The sequence below is a fragment of the Chrysochloris asiatica genome, unplaced genomic scaffold (assembly GCF_000296735.1).
Source record: "Chrysochloris asiatica unplaced genomic scaffold, ChrAsi1.0 scaffold00155, whole genome shotgun sequence".
NCBI lineage: Eukaryota > Metazoa > Chordata > Mammalia > Afrosoricida > Chrysochloridae > Chrysochloris > Chrysochloris asiatica.
This window is the reverse complement of record NW_006408673.1, coordinates 6,671,137-6,682,837: the sequence shown is the minus strand read 5'-3', so window position 1 is coordinate 6,682,837 and position 11,701 is coordinate 6,671,137. Positions and strand designations below refer to the sequence as shown.

The 11,701-nt window shown below is 40.7% G+C and overlaps 1 protein-coding gene across 1 annotated transcript; it reads right to left on the bottom strand.

The window, feature by feature from the left end:
* Window positions 1-5,417: 5,417 nt before the first annotated feature.
* Window positions 5,418-9,520, bottom strand: LOC102835741 (40S ribosomal protein S3a-like). Its single transcript, XM_006870877.1, has 6 exons — window positions 9,388-9,520; window positions 8,412-8,515; window positions 8,029-8,216; window positions 6,445-6,653; window positions 5,780-5,889; window positions 5,418-5,598 (listed from the first exon to the last, which is right to left on the bottom strand). Exons 1-6 carry the CDS (start codon window positions 9,447-9,449, stop codon window positions 5,477-5,479), a joined length of 795 nt encoding a protein of 264 aa, XP_006870939.1. The 5' UTR covers window positions 9,450-9,520; the 3' UTR covers window positions 5,418-5,476.
* Between the last annotated feature and the right edge of the window lie 2,181 nt (window positions 9,521-11,701).

The window sequence follows — 11,701 nt, the reverse complement described above, 5'->3', positions numbered from 1 at the left end:
GCTTTCCAGTTCTACCAGGATCATCTGTTGGAGAGACTATCACCTCCCCATGCGATGGGTTAATTTCTGGATTCTTGAGTCTGTTCCATTGATCTATGTATCTTTCATTGTACCAGTACCAAGCTGTTTTGACCACTGTAGCCGTGTAGTACATTTTGAAGTCGGGGAGTGAAAGGTTTCCAACCTTATTCTTCTTCTTAAGCAGTGCTTTGCTTATCCTGGGTCTCTTTCCTTTCCATGTAAAGTTTGTAACTGTTTTTTCTATCCAACACATATTTATTCATTCTTCTGGCAGTCTATGGTATATTTTTATATATTCAAATATATATCCCAATAGTAGATAAATAAGTAGGAGTAAAGTTGTTAGGTCATAGGATAGATATGTGTTTAACTTGACAAGACACTGCCTAGTTTCCAAAGTGATTATATAATTTTTCACCCTATTAGAAATGTTTGAGAGTTTCAGTTACCCCATTATACCCTCTTAGCCTACCAACATTTGGTTTTATCATTCTAATGGTATTGTTAAGTTTCAGCCACTGAAGCATCTTCTAACACAAAAAAAATATAGAAACCTAGGAACTAATGACACCTGACTTCATGAATAATTTTAGCAAATGATCTTAGCAAATGTTCACACTTGTTTTGCCTATCACAGCATTTCATGCAACACAGAATTAAATTGGTGTGACTGAGTATTTAGTATTATTTTACCAGTTGCTTTCAAGTCACTTCTGATGCCTGGCTATGATGCATGTGTATCATAGAACTGCGCTGTCTAGGATTTTCAATGGCTGGATTTTGGAAGTAGATCACCAGGTCTTTCTTCCAAGGTGCATCTGGTAGAGTCAAACCACCAACTTTCCAGTCAGCATTCAAGCATGTAGTAATTTGTGCCTGCCAGGGACTTCTTAATGATATTAAGGAATGATTGAAATTTGGAGGTGTTAATAAGATTGTGGTTATTATGTTACTTTTTAAAGAATTATTTTAGAAATACATGCTAGAATCTTTATGTTCAGTAACTGAGATTTTACTTCAATATAATTGGAATGGAATAAGTATCAGGAATTGTGCAGACTTTGCAATTTTATACAGATTATAAGCCAAAAGCCAGCCTGCCATAGTTTGAAATGCTGGCACAAGATATAAAACTCCTGGGTCAGAAACAAGGGACTTTATTACTCACAGCAAAAGTAGTAGTGTATTTTGTATACTAGTTGTATATGGTCAATGAAATAAAGTTTGAACTGTCTTTTATATCTAGCAAAAGTGACTTTCAGACTTGGACATTGGCTACCCAAAATGGGGGGGGAGGGGTTAGGGTTTGTGCCACAAAGGCAAGAAGTGACTGGCTTACAAGCTTTCAAGAGGGAGCCTTAATCTAGAGGGCGTGGAGGAAGGTAGAATCTCCACTTAGTGGTTTCCAGTCTGTTGGAATGGGGCTGATGAAAGGAGATAGGGATAGGACTCTTGTGGTACAAAAAGTGAATAATTGTTATCAGGACTGACTGTGAGGGTTGGAAATGTAAAGGTAGACGTTTTGTAGCTCAAGGAGAGGAGTGGTTGACTTTGCAGTCCAGGAGTGGAGGGCTCCCGGACCATCAAGATAGAAGAGCGGAGTGCGGGACCCTATCCAGAGAAGCAGTGACGCCAGAAATGGAGGCAGAGATACCAGAGATGGATGTGGAGGAATGGAGTGGCTGGGAACTGGAGACCCAGAAAGGGAGAAGGGCTGTGTGCTGACCACCGAGGGGCAGACTTGCGCAGAGTATATCCTTTGGTTGGTTGATGATGCATGGAGGGAATTGTAACCATGGCAATAAAACAATAGGATGAATGTAAAGCTAATGTTCTCCCATGTAAACTAACACATAATTCACAATAAAAACTTTTTTTAAAAGTGACTTTCAGATATAACGGGTATTGACAAACTGCACTCAGTATGAAAGAACACAGGGAATATTGTTGCCATGAGGACTTCCTTTAGAATCCACCAGAGAACAATCTTGAAAAAACCAAAATAACTAGCAAACTATCAACATAAGGACTGGTGACTTGCACTAAGCATATAGTACTTGTAGCCCTAAGACTTGTTGTTGTCAGGTGCCATCAAGTCGGAACCCACTCACAGCGACCCCATGCACAACAGAAGGAAACAATGTCCGATCCTGGGCCAACCTCACTACTGCTATCACACTTGACACCATCAGTGATGCCACCTGGCTGATCCATCTCATTGGGGGGTCTTCCTCTTTTTCTCTGACCCTCCATCTTACCCAGAATGACATCCTTCTCCAGCGACTGTTCCCTCCTGACAATATGTCCAAAGTATGAGAGACGAAGCTTAGCAGCCATCCTGGCCTCCAAGGAGCACTCTGGCTGCACTTCTTCCAAAACAGATCTGTTGGTTCTTTTGGCAGTCCATGACACTTTCAGTATTCTCCTCCAACACCACAACTCAAAGGCATCAATTCTTCTATGATCTTCCTTATTCACTGTCCAGCTTTCACATCCATATGAGGTTATTGAAAATAACATGGCTTGGGTCAGGTGCACCTTAGTCCTTAAGCTGACATCTCTGCTCTTCAACACTTTAAATAAAGTTCCTGTGCAGCAGATTTGCCTAATGCAATGCGTCATCTGATCTCTTAACTGCTGCTTCCAAGAGTGTTGACAGTTGATCCAAGAAGAAAGTCCTTGACAACTTCAATCTTTTCTCCGTTGATAAGAATGTTGTTTATTGATCCAGTGCTAGTCACTGAAAACTCTATGAATAGCCTTAAGACTACATGGTTAAAAGGGAGCGCAATAAAACTAATGGCCGTTAGTTTTGATATAGCAGTGTTGATATAGAACTATAAAACATTGAGGATGAGAACATATGCCTCCTCAAAAATCTCAGTAATTATATTGTTGCTGCTGCCATACTGACACAATATAGCAGCTGGTGAGTTTGAACCACCAGCCTTGTGGCTCAAACTGACCTTGCAATCCTGTGCTTATCCTACAGCACCGCACCAGGACTCAAGTAATTATATTGGTGGAGGTGTACGTGTATAATGTGGAATAGAGTAAGAGAATCATTCTGAAATATTACAAGGGGGCTTCAAAAAATTCATGGAAAAATCATTCCAGCTTGAACCTCTGTAAGTTGTCACTGTATGGTTGCACCCATTTTTTTATCGTTAGCAAAATTTTAGACATGCAATATAGATATTGTCTAATGATTTCTGTATTCTGTTGGGTCACCTCTCATTGGAATGGGCACAGATATTCTTTCAGTCAGCTGTCTTCTAAATTTCTTGGCATGGATTACTGCTTCCAGTGCTACATGTTTAAAGTTTGTATACAATCAATTCCTGGTGCCTTGTTCTTTACCAATGCCTTCAATGAACCTTCCTTTAGGATCACTGGCTCTTGATCATGTGCTTTCTCTCGAAATGGCTGAATATTGACCATTTTGGAACAGTGACTTTGTGTATTCCAACATTTGATGCTTTATTGTAATCACCCTAGATAGAAAATAGAAGTAAAATATAATGAAATGTGCAAAGATCTTGAGTTAGAAAACCAAAAGGGAAGAACATGCTCTGCATTTTTCAAGCTGAGAGAACTAAAAAAATTTAAGCCTCAACTTGGAAATATCAAATGGTTCTACTGGAAAAATATTGAGTGGTGCAGAAAGCATTAAATTTTTTCTTTAATTCTCTCAGCTTGAAAAATACAAGGCATGTTCTTCCCTTTTGGTTTTCTAACTCAAGGTCTTTGCACAATTATATTTGACTTCTGTTTCCTATATAGGGTGATTACAAGAATGTTTAACTTCCAGTAACTCATTGAGATCTACCTTTTCTGTAACCTCGATTTGTTTTACAAGAAAATGTGTTTCATTTACAGGTAATCTGATATACAGTAGGGTTTTTTCCTCCCATAATTCAAATGTTTTTTCAAGTTTTTGTTATATTTCTTTATAAATTTGATCTTTGCACATACGCAAGTAAACACCTGAGTCAATTACATTATCTGTAGTGTACATTACTAAAACCCTAAGATAGACCGAAAAAGTTAAGGTTAAGTGCATAGTCTGCTGCTGATAGAGGGGCTCATTCACAGCTGTGGAGGAATTACAGACCACTACACACTGATAATGAGCAAACTACTATTGCACATAGCATAGATGCATCTTGAACACAGATGAAAGAAGTCATGTGAGGTACATTTTGCATCATTCCATTTATATCAAGTTGAAAAAATAGGTGAGGGTGATTACTGAGAGTCCAAGGAGTCAGCTATTACAGACAGAAGCTATTTTGTTTGGTGGTTACGAAAATTACACTTAGGATTTTATATACCTTCCTTGTATGTAGGTGAACTATTTTAATAAAAAGATTAAATGGTAAAGGGGTAGAAAACTAATGGGAAGGTACAAACTGATGTCTCCTTCCCATTAATTCCGTTTCATGTGTACGTTGGTTACTTCAATTCCAACTCATGGCAAGCCCAAGTGAGCAGAAAACTGCCTAATTTCCAAGGTTGTGATTTCAGGAGCAGACTGCCAGGCCTGTCTTCAGGAACCTCAAAGTTTGTGAAATTTTTCTTATCTTTTAATTCACACTTTAAGCCACCTCTTGGGCTTACTAAATGACACCCAGCTTCAAAGCCTAAGAATACACCATTTATAAAACATAATTCCTGGTCCCCATCCAGTCACTGCTCTTTAGACCCAACTTCTGCCCATACCTTAGGGAGTAAGCAAGCCTGTACAACCAAATGAAATATATATTGGGGATGTAACAATGAACTAGATGCCCTCCTCCCTGAATAAATAACTTCTCCTGGAACTCCTCTAGTGGAGAAAAGTGCAGGGCAAATGGGGTGTTGGAAGTACAATTTTTAACAGGATGAAACCATAATCAGAGCCTGCACTATGGCAAGGACTGGAAAGTGAAGGTAGCTAGCCCTGTGAAGAATCTGCCAAGCAAAGAAAACAAATGTAAAAGCCTTAAGCTGCTCCTGGGAAATGCTATACAGGGTTCACTATGAGTCAGAACCATCTGGACAGCACTTAACATTTGGATAAAAGAAAAGCTAAAAGCCAACAGGCTCTGGTCATTCCATTACTCGATTAGTTCTGCAAAGTGGTTCTCTCTGTGTTTTATGGGCAAGGTCCCACCCTAGAAACTCTGGTGACAAGACCTAGCAAGTTGGGGTGATAATGATGCACTTCCATATTTAAAAAATCATTCAAAATGATAAACAATGTATTTTTAAAAATGACTTACCTTCATAAACCATTTATACAACACTTCCAAATCACTAGCTTAAAATGGTAAAGAATGCCACCTTTCTCAACTACTTAGCTACTGGAAAGTTTCAGAACATTTGTTCCACTGAGCTACCATTTCAAAACAATGTTCAGAAGCACAGCATCACAAATAAGATTTTTTATTTGTCACAATTAAAAGTCTGAATTTTAAACAGATTCTTGAACCGGTGGTTCATAGCCATCAGCTCGTTCAACTTTAGCACCTGTCTCATCTCCAGTAGCTTTTCCAGAACTACTGCCTTCACCATGAAGCTCCATGAGTTTTCCCACTGAAAAGAAAGAAAACATTTTCTTAGTTACAGCATAGCATATTTTGAGACAATGAGTCTTTAATACTTAATGCAGGCACAACAGAGAGAAAGGGGTGGGAGGGAAGGCCATTATATGGCTGCACAAAAGCAATACGTTTTTCTAATTTTGTCTTTCAGGAATCCTGTGAATTTCACTTACACTCAAACTTAGGCTTCTTCAGCATTTTTACTTTCCTAACAAACACGTCATGGAGAGGGTAAATAGACTGGCACGCTTTCTCTATGTCCTTTCCAATGCTGTCTGGAATCCTGCAAACCACCAACAGACAGATTAGTGAATCATGTAACTGCCCACCTTAACTTCACATAAATTCTCACATAAGACAGTCTATTACTGCCCCCTTTCAAAAAGTAGGTAAAGGTTAAATGATCTCAGTTATTAAATAGTGGTAAAATAACGTGTAGGCCAAACCTAATGTCCTTTCCATTATACCCTCTTAGCCAACTGTATACTGCATGGGAACATCAGAAAAATCTAAGTTATCACTGTACATCAGCTGGGACCGAAACAGTTTTTCATCACTTATTCCCATACATTACTCACTGGAGGTTTATTTTTTGTCTACTTAGCTTATTCTAATTAATAAGTATGTCATGTCCTTTAAAAGTCCTACTGCTATAAGACAACCTCATCAGAGAAATATAAGAAACCATACCACTTTTACTGAGCACTAATTTACTCTTTAAGGGATGCAAAACCAGGATGCTAACATTATGTCTGACTCCATTTTGTCTCAGGCATTCCCTCATCTGAGGGATGAGTTTCAGGGTCATGTTTTATGAAGGAAAAAAGAAGACACTTACAGTTTATTGACCACTTCTTTCAAGTCATTTGTCTGCACCTCTCGGGTCATGATTTCCATCATTTTCTTCCGGATTTGACGGACCTGTTGGTGCTGAGCATAAGATGTCTTCCGAATCTGGTTGTTGCGTTTTTTAGTAAAACCAACACAGAACAGGCGAAGTAAATAACCATCTGTAGTCTTGACATCAACGTGAGCTTCAATCATGGTCTAGGGAAAATAGATACCATAAGCTTTAATGTTACCAATTTTTACCTAAGATCTAATATAATAAAATTGAACGGCAAGTATTCATTACACAGCTTAAATATCTAGTTTAAAGAATTTACACTTTATGAGAATATCCCTCGTGTCCCAATACCAAGTTCTCAACTCTCTTCCCTAATAACTTTTCTACATCCTACCACTGTAATCTCAACTGCACCCACCACCACATGAGGATTTTAAGACCACTCCTCCTCACCCCATGGCGCTATAGGATTAGCACTAGACTGGGAACTGCAAGGTCGGCAGTTCAAACCCAAGCTACTCCTTGGAAACCCTGTACAGGGTGTTACTATGATGGCACTTAACGACTCCTCTCCCAAAGAGACACAATTCTGAGAGCATCTATACAACTCTACATCGACATCTACATGGTCCAGGTTTTAAAGATGTTTTTGAATAGGTGAAGTATTGCTGCAAATCACTACGTGCAAATTTACCAATATAAAAACCAGGCTAAATGTTATCCAGTTCTATTGCTTAGGTATAATAAAACTTTTAATTAGCAGATTGTCTAAATTCTCAAACCAAAACCTATCTTTTTCGGTACCATCAAGTAAGTTGCTTCCAACTCATAACGATCCTGTATAGGAGTTTCGGAGGCTGTAAATCTTTGTGGGAGCAGTAAACCTCATCCGTCACCTGAGGAGCAGCTGGTAGGCTTGAACAGTCTACCTTTGGTTCATATTCTACAGTCACTGAGCTCCAAATAACCTAATATCTTAGGTACTGACAAAAATGACACTGCAATACCATTCAAAGGAGCTTAAAAGTTTTAGAAATTGGAAAATAACTTTATGGGAATGTCAGAAATAAATGTAACGGTATAATCAATAGTTATTCATTTGGGACCGAAACATCTTGTCATCATTCATTCCCGTACACAAAATATCCTAAAACTGGACGGATGGTAGGCAAACCAATACATATTTGAATTAATGTAATTATTTCAAATGAATAAACTAAGGTTTAACAAGCCAGCAGAGAGAACACAAATGAGAACTGGAGCTAAGATTTCATTATGGCATCAGGTTGTCAATATTGTCAGAGATATACAAACACATGTCCACTAAAACTCAATCGAATTTTTAGTCCAACAGTATTCTGAAGACACATAAAACTTAGACAATCTTCAACCAGTCACTAGTTCATGCAGCAAACAATGATAACACAGAATTAAATCATGGACACAACATAACAGGCTCATAGTTTGCTCACTGCTGTTGCTCCAGCCCAGTGTTAGCATTCAGTAACATGAAATGCCCAAAGATTCAACATGAACTCCACAGCACCATAGGCTATGAAAAGGGTTTTAGCTCACCTGCCATTTTTTGACCATGGAGCACATTTTGTCACGGGTAAGATCCATGCCATGGAAGTTGGTCAAGCAGTTTTTGCCCTGAACATCCTCAGTAATTAGCTTGAATTTTCTAAATGCAACTTCATCGTTCTGCAGATCAGCAAGACTCACTTCAAAAACACGACCCTTAAGTCCATCAGATGCAATTTCTACAAAACAAGTGTGGGTTGTCTTATCAACATTATGACACACAAAAAAAAGTCTACAAAGATAATTTTCATGTATAGATGTTGTTTTTAAAAAGAAAGACCTTTAGAGCTACCATTTCCCTTATCTTCCCACCACAGGACAACAGACTGAGGATACGACAACTTATAAGTACAAACAAATGACAAGATACTCACTGGTTCCTTGAGTCCTTGTGACTAGTGTCTTCCCAATATTTCTTATATTGAACATAGCTGGTGCCTTTACATCATACCAATCTTTCTTAGAAAATGGATCAACCCTGAATGGGGGAGAAAAAAGCTTACGTTTTACTGCTGACTAGAGTGAAATTGCATTTTACTTTTGTCACTTTAATAACGCCATTAACATTTACTGTTTACTAGAGCTACCTGGCATTTTGAAGCTCTGGTAGCGTAGTGGTTACGAATGGGGCTGCGAACCTTTAAGGTCAGCAGTTTGAAACTACCACCAACTCCGCGGGAGACAGATGAGGCTTTCTGCTCCAGTAAAGATCTACAGCCTCGGAAACCCTGTACAGGGTCGTTATGGGTCGGAACCGACTCGACGGCACTTAACAACAACCTGGCATTTGAGATGCTGCAGTAAACGAATTTCCTCAAAGGTAGGTGAGGGATACAAATGGAAATCGACCTTCCCCTCCACTATGTCTACCTTACTAATCAGATCAAACATGAACACACATCTCCTCGGTTCTTCTAATACAGAGGCATTGCCTCCAGCATGCACGTCCCGTTAACTTTATGTGACCCTTCAGGGGCTCACTAGAGTCTACCAGGAGCCCGAGATACCACGGGGACCAAAGAAATATGGCCTATGAAGTCACAAACGGGGAAGAATACGCAGTGCCTTCCTAAACTCCAACAACTGGGGTGACAGTACGTATCTGCGGAATTTGCACCATAAGGAACACGCCGAGCCCCAGTGATGGTGACAATCGGGCCCAAGACGCCGGGGCAAGGTAGCCGTCCCGCCTCCACGCAGCAGCCAGATCAGCCAGCCGGGAGTGCAACCCGGCGCAAACCGCGCAATCCGACCGGCATCCGCGCCATCCGATCCACGCTGCGACCAACAACCCGCCTGCCGGTTTCAACAAGACCCGAAAAAGCAGGATCTAAAACAGTCACCACTTACACTTTCTTCTTGGCTCCTTTTTTGCCACCTTTTGTAAGGCGCTTGTTCTTGCCGACCGCCATGGTGCTGCTCAGAGAGCCAAAAGGGCGGAAGTACAACTCGCGCGAGAACTTAGGAGAACCGGGGCGGGGCGCGCCGTAGGTGTGACCTTTGGGCCTAAGCTATTCCGGTCTCAAGAATAGTGCGACAACAGGGAAACCTTCTCCTCCGACTGTAACTGCGATAGCGCCATCGTGTGTGAGGAGGCCGTGCAGCATGCGGCGGGCGACTATCTGCTGGCTGCGCTCTGGAGGCGCGGGAGCAGGACGCCTGATGGTTACCTGCGGTCACTGTGGCACTGACAGCCGGAAGTAAGTTTCCATAAGCATCTTTCAAAGGGAATTCTCGGTCTAACCCTCCAAACCTGTTTCTTTCCCAGAACAAGGGCTTTGGAATCAGACAACAGATCCAGATTAAAATACTGGTTTCTACAATATTTAACCTTGTGATCTATGAGTCAGTTTCCTCGTTCACCAAATGGGATAGTGTTATTTTCTAACTCATAGGGTTATGAGTGGAGCCCTGATATGGCGCTGTAGGATAAGCACTATACTACTAACCATAAAGTAGACTGTTCAAACCCACCAGCCAGCAGCTCCTCGGAAACTCTATACAAAGGTTTCTGACTCATAGCGACCCTGCACAGTTTCCGAGGCTGTAAATCTTTACGGGAGCAGAAAGCCTCATCATCCTGCCGAGCCGCTGGTAACTTCGAACAACTGACCTTGACGTTCGCCCCATTCGTAACCACTATGCTACCAGAACTCTTTGAGATTATTTGTTGTTGTTAAGTGCCGTCTAGTCATTTCTGACCCATGTTGTTGTTGTTATATGCCGTGGAATCGGTTCCGACTCATAGCGACCCTGCACAGGGTTTCCGTGGCTGTAAATCTTTACGCGAGCAGAGCGCCTCATCTTTCCCCCGCGGAACCGCTGGTAGTTTCGAACTGCTGACCTTGCGGTTCACAGCCTGATTCGTAACCACTACGCTACCAGAGCTCCTTGAGATTATTTGTTGTTGTTGTTGTTAAGTGCCATCTAGTCATTTCTGACCCACAGCGACCCTGTATAGGGTTTCCGAGGATAAGCTGGTGAGCTTGAACCGCCAACCTTGCTATTCAAATGGCTTTGGAGTCAGACGCATTAACCCACAGCGCCACACCGGAAATAATGATAATACTTTGTTGATATGGGTGCCAGTTAGTCAAGTATATTCACTTTGTGAATATGCGTCAAGCATATTTGTGCACTTTCCTATGCAAACGCGTATTTAAAAAGAGAACTATGCTGATAGCTGATGTAAGTATCCCTGATAGGTTTTTTGTTTGTTTTTTTCCAACAAAAGTTGGAAGACCCTTTTTTTCTTTTCTATGTTTTCAGTTTTGCAAATAGTCCCAAAAAAAGTTGTTGTTGCCATTTTAAAAATTAATATGGGTTTAACAAAATACCTTGACTAGAAGAAGCTTTACTCAACTATGCAGACCCTGGGAAAGTAGCCCATACAGTCTTACTACTGGCCAGTGGTAATCCAGTTCCCTTTCCAAACTTCTCCTCTGTGCCCCTGTGTTTAAACCCCAAACCAGAAACCAATTCCCATTGCCCCAGCAAGCCTTTAAATTTGATAGTCCTTCTAGCCACCATCCTTAACCACCTACTACCCCCACTGTCCACGACAATATAACTAAATCTCTGATCCAGTCCTGAAATCTTTCAGTAATTCCATAAACCCCAGTTGTGTATAGGATGAAGTTAAAATCCTCAGCTGGGACTACAAAACCTGTCTTGTAGGCCACATCCTACCCACTTCTCCTTTTCCAGCCTCACCACATCTTAGTCTGTGCCATATCTGATACTCCTATAACCCTGCCATCTAGAATTATTTATAACTCCCTGGACTAAACAGGAAATTTAAATGGCCTCCATTCCTTTTCCTTATCAGCAGGCAAATACCTGTGCATTTTCAGGACAACTCAGCTTTGTTTCTTCTTTCAGTAGCTTGATTTCCCAGACAAACGAGCTTTGTCTCACCTCTGCTCCTAGAAAACCTAGAACTACTTAACTTGTTAGTAACTAGTGACTAAACATGTCTCTCTCATGAGAGAAGAAGGTACATAGTACAACCTCTTTGTTTGTTTATGTCCCATTTCTTAACACATAGGAGGTACTCCAAGCATTTGTTGACTGAACGAACAAAACATTGATAATGTTGCATTTTGTGAATCAGCCCAGATTTTCAAAATATTTTCAGGAACTAAATCGGGCTGCAAACCTCAGG

Bases quoted from the DNA above. Each gene is read 5' to 3' on its own strand.
- LOC102835741 (XM_006870877.1), bottom strand. From the start codon at position 9,449: ATGGCGGTCGGCAAGAACAAGCGCCTTACAAAAGGTGGCAAAAAAGGA. The intron at 5,890-6,444 runs GTAAGTGTCTTC...GGTGGTTTGCAG, and splicing joins AAAGAAGTGGTCAATAAACT to GATTCCAGACAGCATTGGAA. The intron at 5,599-5,779 runs GTAAGTGAAATT...CTTTCTTTTCAG, and splicing joins GAAGAAGCCTAAGTTTGAGT to TGGGAAAACTCATGGAGCTT.